This window comes from Brugia malayi (genome assembly GCF_000002995.4).
Source record: "Brugia malayi strain FR3 genome assembly, contig: Bm_v4_Chr1_scaffold_001, whole genome shotgun sequence".
Taxonomy (NCBI): domain Eukaryota; kingdom Metazoa; phylum Nematoda; class Chromadorea; order Rhabditida; family Onchocercidae; genus Brugia; species Brugia malayi.
The window spans coordinates 9,732,957-9,755,421 of record NW_025062475.1 but is presented as its reverse complement, the minus strand read 5'-3'; the positions used below and the strand labels follow the sequence as shown (position 1 = coordinate 9,755,421).

The window sequence follows — 22,465 nt, the reverse complement described above, 5'->3', positions numbered from 1 at the left end:
ATATTTACGATTATGATTAATGATTAAATAATTGACTAGAAAAAAAGAAAAGAAAAATGCGTAGTTCACATCTCGAAATATATATATATATATATATGAAAAATTGCAATAAAATAAAATATTGATATGCATATTTTGAGCCACAAAAAAAATTTTTATCCAAATGACGATTACATTCGTAAAGAAAAAAGATGGATGAAAAGAAAGAATCAAAATTATTAAGAACTTGAATATCTATCTTAACAAGTGCATCAAACAATTATTGTTTCATTCGTAAATCTCAATTAAATAAACACAGAAATTAGCCTTGTGAATAGCTATGAAATTCAGTATCGCTCGCAGTATTTAAATAAATATTAATCTCTTACGTAATTTTATTAATGTAATGTGAAAGTGGATGTTATATAAGCATCTACCATGATATTAACTTTTACTGGTGATGCTGGAAATTTATGCATGTATTAGGGGCAATACAACTTCAACCAAAACCTAACATTACTTTTTTCCACTTTTTTAAAATTTATTTTTATTACGGTTATTTATTAATACCAAATACGAAATGATGAATGGGCCATTATTCCAGTAGTCAGTGATAAAATGAACTAGATATTTATCCATAAAATACATTATACAAACTATATAAGGATGTATATTTGTGTAGTATTTTATAGGTCCACCAATACATTCTCATAAAACAAGATTTAAAATAATTCAAAGATCACCACCATATTCTCATCAAAAGATTTAAAATAAAAGCTCATAATATGTTTATATATTAGAAATTTTTTAAATAATAAGGGAAAGCATAAGATTTGATATGATGTTAATTTAATAAATGAACTGATCATTAACACTGCATAATCTAATTCCTCAAACAAAGTTCTTTTTTAACATAAAAATGATAGATGGCATGTGATTCCTAGTGCTCATCTTAACCAGATGAATGTTGCTATGACGATTTTCCTGGCATTTTAAAGTTGAACAGAAAGCTGTAAATTAGAAACAATTGAAAAAGGTGAACTGAAATGTCATTGAAGGAATTCATCCTTAAATACTGTAACAATTAAAAAAACTGGAGACAAATGTTTCTATTCTGTCATGTGCACTATCCAACACTTTTTTCTTTTTAGAATGAAAAAGAATTATACATGAAATTTTCATTTGATGCTACTTCATTGATACTGCATAAGGAAAACGACGGAGAGATATATAATGAAGCCAACAAAATTAAGTAGATATCGGACCTTTTACAGTTAATCTAAAATTTCAAAAAATCATTACTCTACGATTTATTTTACGCTAACTAATACTACATTCCGTTTGGTTTATTTTTTGTCAAAAATCGCCTTTCAAATTTGTACCAATCAAGAAGAGTATGATTGCAAAACTGATCTAAATATGTTATACGGTAAATCTCATCGCTCAAATGTATGCACATTTGTTCTTTGTGATAAAGAAATGCGATCAACAATAAAGAAATGATATTCAGATAAAAATATACTTCTGAAAGATTATAGCTTTATATCATAATACAGATGAACATACAAATTCATGTTCATTATACAATAGAATGATATTATAGGGAAGAAAAAAAAAGATGAGCAAAGAATAGAAGTCAAAAATAACGAAGATCTAATTGGTTTCACATAAACCAAGAAACTGAAGGACTACAAGAAAGAGATAAACGATTTGAAAAACGAAAAGGATCTACCTAATATCACTATTTGAAAACAAGAAAGAAAAAAGAATGAACAAACTTATATCGTTACTGCGTTTTGGAAAACGAATAACATTTCAACAATGCTCTTCAATGTATACCTATTCGAATGTATTTATTTGTTATGGAATAATGATTGGACAAAAAAGACATACAGAGTCTATTGCTATCAAAAGTTTAACTGATTAAAATATTTACAAAGAGTTCAAATTTACAGTCGCATCAAGTGATAAGATTGCATTCATAAAGTAGAAAACAAATTTGAAAATAAAAACCCTTATCTGTTCCATCTTTTATAACACCAGTTATTAGCATCAGGATACGACTGTTCGATCGGACACAGAAATAATTTTGCTTAAACGTGATCATGGATAAAAGCAACCCTTACTTCGTGCTACTGTAGTTTTAGAAAACCACTTCAGAAATCCTAAATTAGAAAAAAAAAATCTTCCCAAATTTATTTTACAGTGAATTAACAAAACTATGAAAAATTGACATTATTAGATAAGAAAAATTTAATAAAGGAGCCATAAAAGCTAATAAATATTATTGTGTATATAAAATAAATAAACAATAAAAAAAAAAAAAAACTGTTGAAAATATTACGTATCTAGGTTAAGCTCCATGTTAAGCACTTTTAACACGTTATACGGTAAATGGTCGCGAATAACAGCACTTGACAGCTTGATCTCATTAAGCGAACTGCATTATAAGGTAATTAAAAATACAAAGAAATCAAAATTTCTTTCTTTAACTTATTTTCATTATGAAATTATTTGGGACAAAACCTAACAAATTTTTCGCAACTTATTTCCTCCTTAATAAAAAAATCGTGTGCAGTCCTGTTGCCATCTTTAAAAAAAGAAGAAAAATAATTACCTGTAATGAGCCCATCTTTTACAAATTTTCTGGTTATCAATCACCCAGACATGAAGGAGACATCCTGGTGGAAGGAGCTGCAAAATTACTTGATTTAAGTTCAAACTGTAAACTCTGGAAAGTTTACAATTAAAAGACAGGCAAATTTACTTTTAATTTACTGAAAATCGTCTTGAAATAGTAATTTGACTTGCATCTATGACAAATTTTTCCCCATATACCATTAGCATGTAAACAATGCCAAAAAAAAAAAAACCAAATACTTTCCTGAGATTATACACCATCAGCATTAACATACCTTCGTCCGCTTTTTTGCCCATCTTTCTGCGGGATTGTTTTCCTCTATATCATCAGCGTTATCATCAAAAATTAACAAAGAAGTATGGAAAACTAATGGTAATCGATCGTTGATATTTACAGCTGCATCCTCTTCATGACCTATTCAGATAAAAAACAATGATTTTAAACAAATTTATCAAAAAACGGTTACACTAACAAAATGAAAAAGAAAGGTCTTATTATAAATGGTCAAACTAATGTGATTAATGTTTCATTACAGTAAAATTTGCTACCTTCCACCATAAATGTTAAAGACCGCTGAATAATTATGAATACCAAAAAATAAAAAAAAAAAAAAATTATAAACCAAATTAATAAACAGACGGGAGATAAAAATACAAGAAAACAAAAAAGATAAAAAAGAACTATCAAAGTTATAGCTTCAACAACAAATAAATATAGCCTTAAATTATGACTAACTTTTCATCCCTCAAAGTCTCTGAATAAAAACAAAAAACACATAGCTAAAATTTTGAAGCTGATATACACCAGCTCATATTATTGCTATTTTTGGCGCCCAAAAAACTTCAGAAAAATAAATTCATTTAAATTGTAATAAAAATGGAACGAACTATCTCGATCCGGTTGCCACGGAGGAGAAAAGCACAATCGATAAAAGCCACGAAGAAGAACTTTATATTTCGGTAAATTACTACATGCTAACGACATTATTACATCATATTTCAATTTGCATAACGTCTGAAAATTAAAAAGAAAAATAAAGAGGAAGAAAAAGTTCTGCTCCTAGACAAACACTAAAATTTGTAATAATAACTTTCATAATACGCAAAATCGCCTAGTTATGCTGATAAAGAATCATCGTTTGGATAATAGCAATTACATTTTAAAACATGATCCTTTTATCTGACACATATTAATAGCATCACTGAAACCAACTTCATTTTATAGGCTAATACTTAACTAATGTAACGCATTATTCCTTTTTTTTTTCTTCACATTCAAGAATTCTAGCCTCGCTTCCATGATGTAAAAAACACGACTAGTAATACCTAAAGATTTACCTGACAGTTATTCAAACAAGATAGGCAATCATCAGTTCTAATGCATAACATTTTTTATTTTTACGGTTATTTTTTGGATAAGAAAACAGGATCAAAATTACTTGAAATGACAACCGTGGCACAATATCATCACCAATGTAAACACTAAATACGAATTTTTGCGTCTCTTTTAAACCATTTTCACTGATAACACATCCTGGAGGAGAATAAGCAAAACACCGTATAGGACTGAACGATTGTCTATAAAATAGAACACACTTTTTTGAAAAAACCTAATTCTTGTACTTCTACATACTGTTAGATACTCAACTCAGCAATATTTCAGCAACACTAAACAGAATGCAACACTAACTTCAAGAGCAATGTAAGCAATGTCGCAACTCCAGCACCCAGTGAATGTCCACAACAAACGACTGTAAAATCCGGATATCTCATTTTTAAACCTTCCAAAGTACGGTTTGCACGTAATACTTCAAGCACATACCTTGCACTACGCAACATGCCACGATGTACACGTACTTCCTGGAAATTTTTAAATTCCTGGCCAATTACAATATAGTTTACTTCATTAGTTGGCGGAAATTTGAAAGTCAAATGAAGCGTTAAATTCCAAAAATTACTAGTTTTCCCATTCCACACCTTATCATGAGTATCCAATTTTTCATCTCGAGAAAGAATCGGATCCTGATCAACATCTATTGAAAATGCTTCATCATCAAGCGACAAATCATTAATTGCATCCACCATTGAAGCTGTACCACGTATGGTTATGACAATACTTTTTGCTTTTACGTCTACAAGTACGATAAATGGTACCTAAAAAATAGTATCTGTCATAATAATATAAAAATGACTATTTCTATCCTGCTTAACCGAGATTATTTGCAACAACAGAAAATACTACCTGATAGAGTTCATTTGCAAATGATACGAAAATGACATCAGTTTCCTTACATTCTGTTATCGCAAGGAAAGTAGCTGTAGAACATGCACAGCAATTATCACCTCTAACTGGAAAATTTTGCCTGTAAAATAATTTCTCATGATTACGTGTTCCAGCAATGTTGTTTACCTACCCATTTTGAAAAGTTTAAACAATACATATGCTACATATGCTTTCGCTGTCAAAAATCTAAAAGAATGCCGGATACTTTTCGAAAACTAACCAGATTTCATTACAATAAAGTTTCAAATATCATAAAATCGGAATGTGAACTGATTCTGCCTTACTCACTCGACTAGTTCGAAGAGTTGAGCATGCCTATTGAACTATATACACAAATTCTAATTTACGTGACTATGACTGCAAAAGAAAACAATTTAATTAAAAATTTTGAAGTTCAAAGTGAAAATGGACCTGCTGCAACATTTTCCGCAACACTTGATCTTTTTACATACTTTTAGCCAATCGCAACAACCACAATTGTAAAACATGTAAATTTCCCAGCCATATATAGCCGCTATATACTTCGCCATATAACGCGCATTCTCCAATGTCATCCATTCTGGTGGCTGTATAACTTACTTATATTTCAGTTCAGTCAACTTTAGTTGATTTACAAATAATATATTTTAATATCAATAAATATCAATATATAACAGTCCCATTATCTACCATTATGGACAGTATCATTATATGACAGTAATAAAAGAATTCCAAAAATTTATCTATTTTTGTAGCAATGTAGTACTAGATTCTTTACGAAATTTTCCAAAGAAATGAGTTGTGAAAACCATTAAAATTCTTAAGAAATCATTCATGTCATACACACAAAATTCCTTGTTCTATATTAATATTCTCATCTTCAAGCAGAATCGCTTACAAATCAGGCACGTAAAACCCAAGTATTGATTGAGATGTAAGGATATATTTGCCTGCAATGGTCTGGCACGAGACAGCACTGTAAATATTTTCGAAAATGAGTAAGCCTACATATATTAGGAAATCATCTCAAGTTGTTAAATCACTAAATACTTAGACAATGTTGAAAAAAAGTACTTCAATTTCCGGAACGTAGGTGGTGGAACTTGGTGGTCGATGAGGAGCATGAACAAGCATTAAAAGACCAGCCAGAATATCGGATGCTACTAAATCAACATCAGCAAAAAACGATGTTGTAAGAATAGCAATATCCTTTAAAGCTGCACGCATTTCTTCGTTTCTTGTCAACAAAAACTAAAATTTCCGATGTCAATTTATTTTCTCGAGTAATTTGATAGAATTTAATTTACGAAATGGAAAAAATCGGAATAAAACTAACCAACTTCAGACGTAACAACCAAACTTGATTCTCAGTTCGGAAACTTGGCTGTATACGACTACGACCAGATGGATTAAATACAACGGCAACACCGACTAAAACTGTTATTATGAGAGCCCATTGAAGCATAACTGTTAAACGCAATATAGTAAAAAGACTACATGGAGACGGACTACCTGAAATAAGGAAAAAAATAATTAACTGATTGCTAACAATGTTCCTTTTTTTTTTTTAAATATATAATATTAAAATGACAATCACTGGGCAATCCAACTTAACTCCAGAATTTATTTTCTCAGTTTTCTATCTACCCCTGTCTTCTTTCATTTCCTTCTTTTTCCTCATTTGCTTAATTTAGTTCTCTTCCTTTCGTTTAGCGAAATAATAAAATAAAACCTGCACAGATAAAAAGGATATCGATAACTGAAATTCTAAGATGCTTTAACTGTTAGATTCAAGGGAAAAGATAGAAGGCAGTTAAAAATAAATTTGAGTCTTTGGGATTCAGTAGATTTTAACAGATTAAAAGAAAATTACTGAATGTGAATAACAATCAAAAATAATTATTCGACTTTGATAAGCTTACTGTAAGCAAAGATCGTCGATGAGCCAGTAATGGCAATTTCACAAACAAGCAGTGGCACACGTATATAGATGATTTTCGTGACATGACGTCGCTTGTGTGGTTCCAAGATAGACCCGCGGGAACTAATCAATGCCATGACAAAACATGTTAAAATAATTATACCATTGATGCCAATCAATGAAAAAAGACTAATGAGAAAGTGTTGATCGGTACAACTTTCCCACTTTTTTAACATGAATATGATACATGTTGTTGATATCCTGGAATTATACCACTTCATGCAATTAAAAGCAACATATGCAAACAGTAGAAATCATCACTCTATAATAATATTAAACTTAAATAGTAGTAATTCTTATTAATGATAACAAATACTATAAATGCTAAATCGTGATGACAACTATTTCTGTTTTATTTCATCACTTATTGTTCTTTATTTTCTCACTCAAACTATCTACCAGAAAAAATAGCAACACTCATCATCCAATGATAATATCACGACTAAGTAGCAATAATAATTTTTATTAATGACAATAAATATCATAGCTCTTAACTCTTTAATTTGACACCATTAGCTGTTGCGTTTTGTATTTTGCGTTAAAAGCCAAAATTAAACACTGATAATGAAAAATAAAGGAAGGAAGAAATGAATAGTTCAGTTTGAAACGTTCGATTAATCGTAATGCGAGTATTAAATGATATATAGTGCTGCAAACTGTGGCTATTTTAGCGAGAAAAAAAAATCGAAAAACTCACCACGCTAGGCGAACTAATATTTCGGACAAAGATGGAAATACGAAATCATCACTCGCAATATTCCACCGTCGTCCCAATACAACCAATGACGGCATCTACGATATTCTATCGTCTATCACTAACTCGAATAAATATATTTTAATTAAAATTTACGTAAAATCTTGAAAATTTTTTAAAAAATTTGTAATGAAGTATAATTATACAGATATATTGTGCTTAACCGTATTTTTAATATATATAATATATATATATATATATATATATATATATTTTTTTTTGGATAATGAAAGTAATATTTCGGACAAAGGTGGAAATATGAAGTCATCATTTGTAATATTCCACCGCCTCCCAGTACAGTCAATGACAGCATCTACGATATTCTATCGTATATATATATATATAATTTAATTGTATAAAGCTTCACTTACGATTAATATTAATCGTATTTAAGATATAGTGCATTCATTCAATCTAGTAAAAAAGTAATCCACTGGCAAATTCGTTTTTTCTTTTCTTTCAATTAGACAAGATTTCTAACAAAAACTGGAATTTTTGTACATGCAAAATCCTGAGAAAAGTTATGCAACTACATCAAATTGTTCCTCGATTGATATACCAACTGAATTAAATTGTTTCTCGATTGATATACCTATATAAAATTCACTTTTTTTAAGGACCACCATATATTATTTCGTTGTTCCATGTATAAAATTTAAAATCAAAAAGAGAACTTGATGGTAATCACATGGAAGGGTTACTACTCGTTCAAAAGTTTGAAAAAACATAAATGCCTACCGGATTGTTCAAAGCTAAGATGAAATACGGGAATATAATAATGGCCAGAATATGAAATAGCCTGTAACAGATCAGAATCAATAGGAAGATACCAATAGCCCATAACAGACAGGATCATCAGTAAGGTACCAATCGACCTGTAATGGTTAGGAACTAAAAAAAAAACGCAAAAGTACTGATCCGCTAATGCCTAATATGTGTTTGACGTCAAAATGCATTAAAATGTGAAAACTTTACAAGCATTAGTATTCAACAGAAAAGACCACAAATTAAAACAGTGAAATACTAAACAGATGGATCGATCCGCTTTTTTTTTTTTTTTTTTAACTAACATTTACTTTCGTGTTACTAACATTTACTGGTACCTTCCTTTTTGTTTTTGGATATACCGCAATGTCATCAAAAAAATTGATTACATAGTGAAAGCTAAAGCAAGTTAGTGAAATAAAATTAATTCTAAAGCAATGTTAGTCAAATAAAACTGATTAACTGTATGTATGTAGGCCTTACAGACTCATCGATGAACTTTCTTACCATTATGTAGACAAATTCCACTCGTATCATATTTTAAGACCAGAATTTAACAAAATCCATTTTCAACATATTTACAAAAAACAGCGGTTCATAACAAATACAATTGCTGTATCAGTTGTCAATCCCTATCATCACTTATCAATCAAACGTAAGTATAAGTGAAAATAACTCAAAAAACATTAGGGCTATTTCCTTTCTTATCTGTGTTTTAAATTTGAAATTGTTGAAAATCCATCAAATATCAAAAGATTTCTTTCTTTAATCAGTAAAGATAGCATCATTTGAATAAGTATTACAAAATTTGCTTACAATGAATACAGAAGAAAAAAAAATGAAATTTAACACAACATAAGCAAGTATTAAACACAAACAAATTCAATCAGTTTATAGCTCTATAGACATACGATAAATTGTAAATCAACACACCATACTTCCTTGTAGTCAATCGTACAGAAGCATAAGTGTGAATAATAAAGAACAATGAAGTTAAGTAAATTCAAAACTTACAGAAATTAAGAATTTATAAAAAAAATTATTGATCAAGTAACTAAACCTTATAAATCAAAACTTTGGAGCTTTCAACTTTTAAAAATTGATTGGATGTTTGCTTTACAAGTTATTACTACTTAGTCGATGAAATTTCTTGTCATACAAATAAACACCCACCCAAAAAACGAAAACTAAGAAAGAACTACATGTCTGTGAGAGTGGGCATGACTGCTACACAATGACCAGAAGTTTTGCCAACTGGCCGCTTTTAATTCACGGAAGTCCCGGCTAGCCGTGAAATATTTTATGTTAGCCGTGTAATATAATTTTCATAACTGATTTCAGTGGTAATTGGGAAAAAGTTTGGTTTGTTGCTTTTTACGCTTGCGTGATATGTGGTGCTGCATAGTTCGTTGATGTATTTATTGCGTACAGATAAGGTTATTTGTTAACTGATGAAGAGATAAGGAATGACTATTGTAAATTTTAAAATTTAAGGTCATTGAAACTAGAAATTCCGTCTGTCTCATTTTCATTGCTTCGTCTATTTGCCTATCGTCAATTTTCCTATAGCCATTTGATATCTCAAGGGGAAAATTAAATTCAGTTTGATCTTTTTACATTTTTCATTTTCTGTAAAAATGAATTTGACATAGATTCATAAGATAACAGTAATGCATTTATGATATTTTCACTTTTTATTTACGTTAGAATTTAATGTACAGATTTCTTTTATTATAATTGATATAAGAGATACTTAGAAACTCAGGGATCATAATGTTGTTGATGTTTTAAGATCTAAATAATGTATATTCATAAATATCACTTTATTTGAACTAAATAATTTTGGTATATGATATTTGTATTTGCTAAATACTGTACTGGTTAGTTATCAGATGTTAACAGATATTCCACTAAATGATGATTATTGTTTGTTATTTTTGTGATAAGATAGGAAGTCTCATTTCAGTGGGCGCTGATTTTTTTTAGTTGAATATTTAGTATTATGTGCCTCATTAATTAAATAGTGGATACTGATTATTCCAGTAATTGCATACCTTAAATATTGGTTACTCAGCTCCGTATATATCATTATCAATATTATTCTTGCAGTTGAATTTTCTACGAATATTACCTTTTTCCCAAAGCAGAAGTACTTAATTATATAAAGTTTGCTTGAATTATCACCTGTATTTTCCACGTAGATTCAACAATTTTCCCTAAATTTCTTTTTTTTAATCAAGTTATTTTACTGAAGATAACTTGGAACTAGTTGCCACTTACTTGCATGTAACCTATGAGTATTTATATTATTTCATGGTTTATATTATTCTCGTTCATATTCTTTTTTACTGCTTATAAATGCTTAAAGTGACATATGTTTCTGTTGTAATATCTTGAAAGAGAAGCTTTTGTTTATAAAATACTGTAGTTAAATTTCTGCTTCTTTTCGGATCGACTTTATCGCCTTTGTAGTTGCATACATATAGCTGGAAGCAATTAAAACGTATGGGTGCCTATCTTAGTAAACCAATAACCGAAAAAATATCTGAATGTGGTGGCAATGAGCGAATTTATTATGCTGCGACAAGTATGCAAGGATGGCGCATCAATCAAGAGGTTGTTTGAAAATTTTAAATTAACTAAAATTCAGGTTTACTTTTTCTTTGAATTTCTTAAAGATTGGTGTGTTTCCCTACAGAAATGTGTAGGACCATTTTTGCCCTGACACTTTTATGCTAAGATGTCAGATGAGCACTTTTTGAATTTGATATTTTGGAAGTAGTAAGTTAGGTAAATAGTTTTGTATATTTATATCCTGAAATATTTCGTTTTAGGATGCGCATAATTGTATTATAAATTATGATGAGGATTCTTCTTTTTTCGCAGTGTACGACGGTCATGGAGGTAAATTTCTCAATAATATTTATAATTATTTTCGTGATCAAGTGCTCTAAGTTTTTTTTTTCTTCTTCTTGAGACATATGTTGAATTTTATTAAACAGATATACATTATAGGAAGTGAAGTGGCACAATACAGTGCACACCATTTACCAGATATGTTGAAAGGAAATAATTCATGGTTTTCGGGTAATTACGCAAAAGCTATACAGGATACTTTCTTGGAATTAGATGAATTATTAAGGTTGTAAACAGTCATTTTGGTTATTTTGTTAAAGCATTCACTTGGTTCATTAGGTTTTATTTGCAAGAAATTTCTGACTTCCATGTTTTCGGAGATAAAGTCGGGTACTTTATAGATCCGAAGCAGTTATGAGAGAATTGAAGAAAATGGCAGGTGGTGTAATACCGAAACGTGAAGAATTAAGCGATATTGACGAAGACAAGGTATATTTGACTTTTGTCTAGTTGTGGACTAATTTAGAATAGTGAACATAATTCATCAATATCTCATAAATCACAATTTATCAGTATCGCTCGTTTGTCTTCCATATTCAGCAAGCATTATATGAAGAAGCTGGAATGCCAATTGAAACCATACTGGAGAGATATGGAATTATTTTACATCGAGAGCAGAATGGAAAGCAGGCAGTCATAGATCTTGACGAGTTGCGGGCACAGATTGAACAGCAAGACGGAGGAGAGGATCAGGTGCAGGTAATCACCTATTAGTTTTCTCTCATGTTTACCTCAGTTATTGCCTTGCGCTTAAACTTATTAGTTATCGCCTACTCATTAGTGAATTTGTATGACAATTATATTCTGGATTTCGCAAACCAGTAAACAAGGATTTTATAAAAATGCGAACTTTCATTTATGCTACACTCAGAAAATGGAAGAGTCTGAGGAGAAAATTGAAGAGAACGGATCAAAAGTATTGGAACAGGGAGGAAATCGAAAAGATCAGGATAGCGATACTGTGATCGATAAAGAAGTTAAAGCTGATGAAAATCAGCTCAGAAAGTCGGAAGAAAAGGGACTGGAAGAAAAAGCCAGAAAACGACCCAGTGACTCCTCATCAAGTATCCTGAAAATGAAACGCACCAAATCCTTAGATGGTTTGTGCTGTCAATTTGAAAAATTCAATTTAACTTCGTGCAAATTTTGTTATATTGATTCTCGGCAATCAATATAACAAGTTTAAGGAAGAGTGAATTTCAAAGGAGCTCATTTTCTTTACATATCTGCCTAATTTTTTATTGTCTGTCTTAGTAATCTGATGAGAGCATTGTAATGATTTTGCAGCATTTTAAGATTATATAGGAAGCTATATTAGCATTAATTGCAGATGTTGAAGAAGACATAACAGAAAGTCAGAACAAAGCTACACTCTTAGGTAGATCAGCGGTCGGTGAAACAGTGGCTGTGATTCAAGATGAAAGGTTAATGTTAAACTCGAGCTGTTGTTTTACAGTAACATAACGATATCATTTTTCATCTAATTAATTCAACTGACTTTGTTTTCATTGAATTTTATTAATGAAAACAATAATTGTGATCCTTTTAATAGTTCTCTAATGTTTACTCTTATTTTAGATGCGAAAGTGCTGGGGAAAGTGAAGCGGTAAATAGTGAGCCGGAAGTCGCTGGTCCTGCAGAAGTTGATGCTACTATAACTTCGATCGATTCAGGTGATGGAGATGGCTCTCTGCCATCCGGGGAGATTCCTCATCCTTCTGCGTAAGTAACTATTAATTCCAGTCTTTTTGTCGATAGCTTCATCTGAAAAAATACTTTTAAAGAAAAGTATTCTGCGTTGATTTCTTCTGCACTGGATTTTTTGAAAGAAATGGAAGGAAATAACATATTATTTATAGAATTTTTACAGTGTACGTATCACTTTGAATATTTTAGAACTTTGGAGGGACAAGTTACGTTTTCTTCGGATTCAGAGTCAGTAGATGAAGATTACAATGCTGACGAAGAAATGAGTGATGGTGAAGAGGAGGAGGAAGTGGATGATGAGGAAATTGATGATGTAGGTTCAAAATATCTTGTTAAGTACTAATAAAAACTACTGTATTCTTTCTATTTCGTTATATGTGTGAAATGTACTACATTTATCGTCAGAAACTGTTGAAGTAAATTCAAGTTTTAAAACCGACTAATGGTCAAGATTGCAATAGCAAGATCAAATCTTTCACTAGATATGAGAAAGCAGTTCTGGATGATTGATAATTATTTACTGTCATAACATGTTATTTGAAGTGCAATATTGTAGACTGATCAGGCCTATTCTTGCCCATCGGGTGATACTCCAGGTGAAGATTCAGGCACGACAGCATGCGTTGTCATAGTTTTCAAGGTAATATTTTATTCTGTAATTCTATTACGAGATTTGAATAGCATCTACAGAATATTAGAAATATTACAGAATAAGGTATCATATTCCCATATTTGTAATTCATTAGTGACAGGAATTTGTTTTTTATATTTTCGAAACTTTTACAAGAAAATAATTTTAAATTACGATTACTTATTTTCAAAAGTGTTTCATTGCATATGCTGCTATTTTAGGATAAGGTAGTAGTTGGCAATGCGGGTGATAGTCGGGCAGTGCTGTGTCGTGACGGTATGGCTGTTGAACTGTCGGTTGATCACAAGCCAGAAGATGACACAGGTTTGTTTTTTTTTTCAGTAAAATGTAGAAATTTGACAAAGCCAAATTTTTTCTACTAACTGATCACTTTATTTAAAATATAGAGAAAATTCAGCTTTGTTTATGTCGGCTGTTTACTGAAGCGAGATTTTTTTCTAGAGAGGAGGCGAATTGAAACAGCTGGAGGCGAAATTAGTATCGATGGTCGAGTTAACGGTGGCTTGAATCTTTCCAGGTCAGCTTATTTTTCTTTCCAAGAAGCTGCAGTCATGTGGTTCTCTTTCAAAGAAATCCAGGATTGGTGCATTCCTTTTAAAAAATTTGCTCGAAAGAGTTCCAATGAGTATTGCGATTTTGCGATGCCAAACTCGATGCTTATATGCCCATTTTTTTGATATTCAATCCTTTTCAGAGCCTTAGGTGATCATTTCTATAAGAAAAATGCTGCATTACCATTAAAAGAACAGATGATCTCGGCATTACCGGATGTTAAACAGTACAAAATTTTAGAAGGCGACGAATTTATCATTATTGCTTGCGATGGTATATGGTATGACATATACTTTATTGCTGGAGTTTTCCAAATCTTCAAGTTCTGTTTTATTTTACAATTTTTGCTACCAAGTGATCTGCAACTTCAGGAATTCCCTCACTAGTCAAGAAGCGGTTGATTTCGTACGACGAAGGATAAATGATGGTGTCAATCTAAAGGACATCTGCGAACAGGTTTGTTCGTCGTATCTTTCAGGGATTATGATTAAATAAAATTTCAGATATTTAAAAAAGTATCCTATGCAAATATATCCAATGCATAAAGTGATCTTAATTCTGAATTGAAAAAGACATATTAGATGGATATATAGATCATGTTTCCGGCTTATGTTATACAATTTAGATCACTATAAATTGACTTCTAATTTCGCATTTCAGATGAAAAACTAATTTCTTTGCAAAAAAAAAAAAAAAACGAAATAGCAGAACTACAAAATTTTCTGAAAGGATCTTCAGCATGAACATTCCTGCAGCATTAACATAATTCTTCCCAATTAGAGAAGGCAAATGTTTGAATTTACACAAAAGACAGAGTGCATATCCAAGTGACACATACTGACGATAGAAAAATAAGAGGTGGCTTGGGATGAGAAATCTCTGTAGTAGCAAGATCGAAAGTTACGTGCATGCTTTTCATAAAATAAATCATTTGCAGCAGAGCATTATTTTCTTTTAATAAAATTTTGTATTTAAAAGTAAATGTTCGATTTTAACCGATCACAACTTGGGCAAATATATTGCTGGCAAAGTACAAAAAAGTGCAATATAAATATGCAATGCTATTAGGAAACTGTACTTCTTAATATCGCAAAAAAAAATTAGTTGTAGATTTGTGATCACTGCTTGTCACCAAATACAGCTGGAGATGGTACTGGTTGTGATAATATGACGATAATTGTAGCACAAATATTGCGCTCGGCAACGTCATCCTAATGTTTTTATTTCGTCGTTTAAAGCATTCGAAAATCGTGTTTTTATACCTTCTTTCTCGAAGAGGTCCGTTATTTCACCCTTTTTGTGCATTTGAACAAGAATATCACAACCACCTATGAAGTTGCCATTCACGTAAACCTAAAAGAGAATTTATATAATTTTATTTTCCTTTTCCTTACTTTATATTTGTTACAGAGAGTATGCAGATTAGAAAATATATTCTTTTAAAGGGAAAAAATACATAGCTCGTTTCTATTAGGTACCATTCATTTTATTTATTGTTTTTCTTTCCTCTCATTTTTCGTGAAATTTGTCTTATCATTGCACATTATTTGTGTATATTTTATGATATCTTATAAATGCTTCCATGTTTTGAGGTGAAAAAAGAAAAAAAAAGCAGGTTGGTTGAACATAGAAGAAAAATTATTTTTCTTTCACCAATTGGTGTGAATCGTTATGTTTCATTCTGATGTACGCGTTTTATTTTCCATAAATGAAAATGCCCAGCATTAACTAAAGTTATTTATGCATGGCACTGGTGGTCAAAGAAACGGTTAGAAACATGTTTACATAACATTTATTTGGCAATTTTAACTTTTCTGTTGTAGGTTTTAGAATAAAAGTGAAATTGTCATATCTACCTTTTCGGAATACATTATCTTTTTCAAGAAGTTCAAGTTTCTAGATGAAAAAATTACTTTTATATCTTCACTTTTCCTCTTCAAAGAAAAAACCGCCAAGTAAATAACCAATACATTAGCTTACTTGAGGTATCGTAGGCCAATCACTATATGTTTTAATACCTTCTCTTAGGTCATCATCGCCGAGTACGTTATAATCTTTGAATTTAACCTCATGAAAATCTAATACCTGTAAAGAAAAGACTGAAGAAAATCCCAAAAAGAAAGCATGAGAAATTTTCAAGTTATGTAATACTCTGATAAAAGCGCTTTTATCTGAACTTACGATGAATTAGTATTTTTCAAAATTTAAAAGCTACACAACACAAAAACTGAATTGTCTCCGAGGATTACTAGAACTGTTTTCTTGCTAAAAGTGTTTATGTCGTCATGATATGCTCATGGCAAAAACTCAAATAGTACAGATCGCATATATGAGTGTAAAAATGGCTACCACCATTAGCTAAATAAATCAGATCATCCCAACTTCATAGAATGAAGGAGTCAATAGACTTGATTTTTCATTAACTTGAAAAAATCCAATTAAAACTTTTCTCTTCTGCTTTACCATCAAAAAATTTTTAGAATACCCCTGATCTCTTATTTTGTTTTAATATTTAACTAGAACTCACCAATTTGACATTTTTGCTAAAGCCGCACATTGGTTCCAGCTGCGTACCTTTCATGAAAACTACTACCGGAGCAGATGAGATCATATTTTCAATTCGCATTTTCAACGCTTCAGGTAACGGTATTGACGATGCAGAGGAAAAAAGATATGAACCGGGTGCACGAAATGCAACTTGCCTAATAATTTTTGTCAAGCCAAACATCTGCAATTAAAATTAGCGCTATTGCCCTTAAATTTAGGCTTTGTGTGCCGCAGTATTTTCATTTCAGATAATTCAGTTCAATTAGAGTAGCAAATGGTCAGTGGGACCACTTAGTGTAGCATAAAGACTAATCATACATAACCTTAAGGTGATAAATCTTAAGATTATATATCAATATGTTATGGTGCACATTCCCTCCACTTTTTCCTTTCCAGAGCAATAGATCGATAATTTTGTGGAGTCATTCTATAAGGTTAATTCGAACCCCATACAACCTACTAAAAATCTAAAACAACAAAGAGTTAAAAATCTCATAAACGGAGGAATAAAGAAAAGTCACAAAATAATACATGGATGTTCAATTTAAACTGTTTCTGAAGATCTGAAATTAACTCATAAGAAAAACCCAGTAATGCATTGCCCCAAGCAGCATAATTATTAGAAACAATAAAGAGAGAAGCAAAAACAACTGAAATGAGCATCAAGAGTATAATTCGCAGCGCAGATTCGCTCCACGACGTATATGTTGTGCCATGACTTCATCTAGCAACAACAATAGCCGTGTATTACGAAACTTTACCAGAAAGTATTAGAATTACACAACTAAATTATCCCTAGTTCACAAGTCCTCTCATCTTTCAGTAACGATCACCAGTAGCATAACATACAAAACAAAAAAAAAAAATGCTTGGAATTAAACCTTTCTGAAGTAATAAAAGCCAAGAAATATTAACTTATCAGATCGGTTTATGAAAACTGAATGCGTCACCCAGTGATAACTGCAAAATAAAGCTATCTTGAATTAAAAAAGAGAAAAAAAAAAGAAAACGAAACGAACATTAAGGTGAATTCTCAGGTTCAATCATTTCGAAGAAAGAATGATCGTTACTTTATACAGCTAGAACAGCGTGTCAACAGAATTTTTCAAAACTACTTTTTCCTTTCTAAATCACATTCAGTAAAACGGATGGTAAGTCAATTAATCAGAATGTACTACAAAATGAAAAAAATCAAAACCTGTGGCAATTTCAACTCAAAAATAAGTAAGTGGATGAAAAGTACTATAAACAATAATTAAAGCTTGTGATAGAGAGAAAAAAAGTGAAACAGAGTTATCGCTTCTCTTCTTTGATTATAAATTTTAAAGTTACGAAAAGAAAAATAAGCTACATTTCAAATAACAATATAATATCAAAAGGATACAATGGCCTTCACAGAAAGTAGTCCGGCTGAGGCTTTTTCGCTGGAGCACCGCGATTTTCCTGCAAAAAAAGTACATAAGAGTTAATTTGTTGAAATTAGTCATTTCTAATACCTGCGTTAAATTGATTTTAGTTCCCAATTAATTCTCTATGTAACTTGAAATTCAATTCCTTGTGGCATATTAGCCATGTATAGAAAGTGAGTGTTAAATTACAAAAGATATCAAATCTTAATGGTCAGAAAAAAGATCGTATGATGCGAAGAATTTCTTCTAATCTCTAAATTTTCAAATTTTATCAAGAAAAAAAAGTTGATGAATAAACCTGTGGTGCAGCTTCGAAAATGGTGAAATCTTTGTTTAGTTGTTCATCAAGTTCCAAAATAGCCGCTACATTCCCACATCTGTAAGTGCTATTAATTAGAAAATTGCAATTTCAGTGTTAATGAAGAAGTCAATCTAACTGGAGATGAAAAATTATTTTTGATTAATGCAATCTCCAAAAAAAGAAAGAATTTTACAAAGAAAAACCAACATTACCGGTAGCAATAATTAGGTGCCGACCAGACCGTTAAAACCGTTTCACCGAAATGCCATTTATAACCTTCCATAACAAGCTGGTGAGCCCGACAAATCAAATCTACACCATTTGCTTGACAGAAAGCCTAAACTAATCGTTTATCAGAGAATAAGCCTCTAATGACTAAAGAATAAGACATCATGAAAACTTCAAACAGTAGAAGATGATAACAAATAATTTCTCAAAACTGGCACAGAAAATTCTCTTCCATTTCGGAATGAATTCAAAAAATTATTTTAAATGACTATTTCTTCTATATAGAAAAATAATAGATAAACATGCAAGCTGGAGAAACTAGCCTTAACAACGTCAGAGCCGAATAGATAGCCAGCACCTCGAGGACTAACACCCCAACCGACACTCTCCTCAGGATCTGACCATAACAAATCACACATTGGGCCATCATGAGGTACCTGAAAACCAAAACCTGAATAACTAAGTAGCTTATTAAAAATACATCCCAAGAAATATCTACGTAAGACAATGGAAATGCAGAGTATTAACCTCTTGCTTCCTATCGATCGTCCTGATTTGATCAAGATTTTGTATTGATGGTGATAAGCCACCATGCACACAAAATACCTTACCCGCAATAACTGCAGAAAGACTTAGACAATCGAATACTTCAGTGCAACACCTGAAGCAGGGATCAGTTGCAACATAAAATAAAAAGCAAATAGACATTCAATGTTGCTATGAAAACCAACGTTCTTTTTTCCAAGGTAAGCATAAGTCAAAATTCAAAAACGTACCTCCATACGGCTGATGAACCGTATTTCCTCAAGCATTCGTCGTAAAATCCATACACTTGAGTTATTTGTCGCGATTCATGATTCCCTCTTATCAGCATCATCCTATCGGGATATCGCACTTTTAAGGCTAATAGTAACAGAAATGTCTGAAAAATTACAATCAGTAAAATGTGATTAAAACCAAGAGCATTGTATAAAATAGTGTAAGTTTATGTTACTAAAGTACTATAACATAAAAACTTATGTAGTAAATGCCGATGCCGCAAAAAGATTAAATGGATATCGAAATTTCTATTTAAGAAATGAATGCTAATTTGAAAGATAAAAAATAACTTATGTATTAAGTTCGAAACAGAGCACGTTAAATAAGGTATTTAGTTCAAAAGGGAAATAAATATAACAAGCTTTAAAGGACAACAAGTTTAAAGTGGTTTGAACAAAATCCGGTATATGGCTGCATCAAATAAAATTAATTTGGTTTCATTAGTGTTTACGAATTCATACTTAGAACTAATATTAAAAATGTAAGAAAAAATAAAGTTCGACTGTGATGACCAAAGCACTGATGAACAAAAGCAGCAACTTAACCTCAACAGAATAAAAACCACGATCAACAAAGTCGCCGAGGAAAAGATAATTAGTGTCAGGAACCTGGCCACCAACCCTGAATAATTCCATTAAATCGTAAAACTGACCATGGATATCGCCACATATCTAAATATCTCTCTAATCATAAAAGTGCTTTTTGATTCCTAAGCATAAAAGAGCATAAATGATTCGTAAATCTTTGGTTATGTATAAGTAGCCCGGATGTAACAAGTCGTCAGCAGCTTCATATATTTTTGTCATTCTTTTTGCTAATTTGGTTATTTAACAGATTAATACTTTCGTCAACAATAAATGGTTCTATATCATAAAAAATTTGACACAATTAACTATGCTAATGATCTAACTGATATAATACTAAATAACACAACTACTGGTATTATGAAAGCGTATTACAAAATCATTAAGACAGGTTTAAAGAATTAAAGAAATTAAAGAGAAAAACGAAAGATTACCGTAACAGGAGAATCAACAACTTGCACGTTGCCTTCCTGTAAAAGGATTTCACGTGCTTTGGCACACAATGATTTTACTTCTTGCTCTGAGATACATTCACACCTCATCAATGTTTCGATTTGTCTTAAAATTATCGCTGGTAAATCATGACTAAATTATGTAACTCGAAAAGGCAAACAGTGCAATATATCAATGTGAAAGTTCATGAACATTCAATTTTAATGAAATTCAAAATAAAAACTGATATTAACCTATCCAAGTCATTCACAGTAACAGAAGTTGGTGTTGAAGGTAACATCGAAGGTAATGTTTCATCTGCATTCATTACCATATCAAAATCTTCTGCAATAAATACAAATAAATGCAGTAATTGTCTGCTTAAAATTAAAACAATATTTTAAGTAAACTTTATAATTGCTTAAACGTATAAAACATATATGTCTGAATCAATAAGCTTAAGCACTCAAAATAATCAGACAAATGATGAAGCAGAAACCAGAAACTGCGAAACTTAAAGTGGAAATCTAAGCCATCAAATTCATTAGTGCCATTAAACTTCAAACAAATAGGGAAATAAAATTTGCAGCCCGTCCATCTGAAAAGACGGTCCGGCCGCTGAAATTGAATGGAAATTTTGATTTGATTGCTGAGATGTGTTAGGTGTGGGAGTTGTAGTTTATTTCGTTTTTATCTCGATCAGTAACTGATGTCCGGTATGCTGGGACTCTGAACTGAATGCCTGATAGACGAGGAATGAAATAGAGCCTTGGAATATTGATAAGAAACTGACCTATTCCTCCTTGAATTTCCATAAACAGTCAAATGAATAGATGGAGAGAATGACCGCCAATGTAATTCCCACTTCCTATTTTCCCTTACTCATTCTTTCCTCTCTTTTTTCTTCTGCAATTTATTCAACTGTTATTACTTGGTTCATTTAATTTTATCTAAATTTACATCAAAATGATTGAGTTGCCAGGAAATTCCTTCATAATTTATGGCTGATCATTGAAATATATATATGTGTGTGTATATCTATCCTAAATTAAAATATAATAAAATACGCTAAAAACCGCAGTTTCTTATTTTGGCTAAAATATAATCACAAGAATTATCAGAAATTAAAAATTTGTAAACAGTTAATACAGATTCATATTGCATTTTTTTTTTATTTCAGCATAAAACCTGCAAACAGTTTGTGGTATAAAATGAATTGAAAGAAATTGAAATAAGGATTGTTAGTTTAAAATTTTGAAAATGGGAGAAAGAGAGAAAATATTATTTTCCCTATTTCTTGTCCAGTGATTTATTTCTGTTACAGTTATATAATGTGAATGGGGCGGATGATACATTTCGATCATAAATACCGTATTTTGTTTATGTAAAATACATTTTCTTTTTTTACTTCATGTGATGTCATAACTTTTCAACAGTTATTTTTGCAGCATGCCGTGTTATGTTCTCCCTCTTTAGATCCTTTTTTTTTTTTTTTTTTCCTCTCTCTTTTTTGATTCCTTTTATCCTATCCTTATTAACGAAGTTTTAAAGGAACAAATTAGAAAGCTGAAAGGATGATAAAAACGAAAATATGGATGTCTTCTTTCTCAGCATTTCACCTCTATAGTTTACATATTTTTCGAAGCAAACTCATCTCCTCATTGATGCAACAGTTAATAATGGAAGGACCGGAATTGAACAGGGAAAATATTCGGACAAACTTTGAAATGGATGAAGGAGAAAATTTCAGCTTTTAATTTTCCTTTTTAATTACTAGTTTTGCAGTAGATGTTTCCCTTTCTATTCTTTTTCAAAATTTTGCCTTAACCTTAAGTTATAGTGGGAAAAAAGTTACCTATAAACTATTTGGGTAAAAAAGGAGAGGAATAAGCCTGAAAATATGCTAAGTAAAAAGAAAAAAAAAAATACTTTCAGG

The 22,465-nt window shown here is 31.1% G+C and overlaps 4 protein-coding genes across 4 annotated transcripts; 1 reads left to right on the top strand and 3 right to left on the bottom strand.

The window, feature by feature from the left end:
* Positions 1-2,122: 2,122 nt before the first annotated feature.
* Bma-dagl-2 (Lipase family protein) lies at positions 2,123-7,655 on the bottom strand (the record flags this gene model as incomplete). Its single annotated transcript, XM_043077322.1, has 14 exons — positions 2,123-2,144; positions 2,324-2,419; positions 2,597-2,673; positions 2,895-3,034; positions 3,508-3,634; positions 4,059-4,197; positions 4,310-4,479; positions 4,597-4,773; positions 4,862-4,982; positions 5,315-5,469; positions 5,957-6,133; positions 6,219-6,390; positions 6,801-7,064; positions 7,561-7,655. The coding sequence occupies 14 exons, from the start codon at positions 7,653-7,655 to the stop codon at positions 2,123-2,125; spliced, it is 1,932 nt and encodes a 643-aa protein (XP_042933256.1).
* A 3,232-nt stretch (positions 7,656-10,887) lies between these two features.
* Bm4034 (Protein phosphatase 2C containing protein) lies at positions 10,888-15,424 on the top strand (the record flags this gene model as incomplete). Its single annotated transcript, XM_001897083.2, has 15 exons — positions 10,888-10,998; positions 11,217-11,286; positions 11,398-11,524; positions 11,640-11,727; positions 11,839-11,997; positions 12,170-12,398; positions 12,629-12,722; positions 12,877-13,020; positions 13,195-13,318; positions 13,562-13,645; positions 13,858-13,960; positions 14,099-14,174; positions 14,352-14,489; positions 14,581-14,665; positions 15,320-15,424. The coding sequence occupies 15 exons, from the start codon at positions 10,888-10,890 to the stop codon at positions 15,422-15,424; spliced, it is 1,737 nt and encodes a 578-aa protein (XP_001897118.2).
* A 756-nt stretch (positions 15,425-16,180) lies between these two features.
* Positions 16,181-16,937, bottom strand: Bma-glrx-5 (Hypothetical UPF0055 protein YPL059w, putative; the record flags this gene model as incomplete). Its single annotated transcript, XM_001897084.2, has 2 exons — positions 16,181-16,294; positions 16,737-16,937. 2 exons carry the CDS (start codon positions 16,935-16,937, stop codon positions 16,181-16,183), a joined length of 315 nt encoding a protein of 104 aa, XP_001897119.2.
* A 1,211-nt stretch (positions 16,938-18,148) lies between these two features.
* Bm13714 (serine/threonine protein phosphatase 4 catalytic subunit, putative) lies at positions 18,149-20,857 on the bottom strand (the record flags this gene model as incomplete). Its single annotated transcript, XM_043077321.1, has 9 exons — positions 18,149-18,199; positions 18,464-18,542; positions 18,679-18,803; positions 19,018-19,131; positions 19,223-19,355; positions 19,471-19,616; positions 20,059-20,184; positions 20,532-20,655; positions 20,784-20,857. 9 exons carry the CDS (start codon positions 20,855-20,857, stop codon positions 18,149-18,151), a joined length of 972 nt encoding a protein of 323 aa, XP_042933255.1.
* Positions 20,858-22,465: the final 1,608 nt, after the last annotated feature.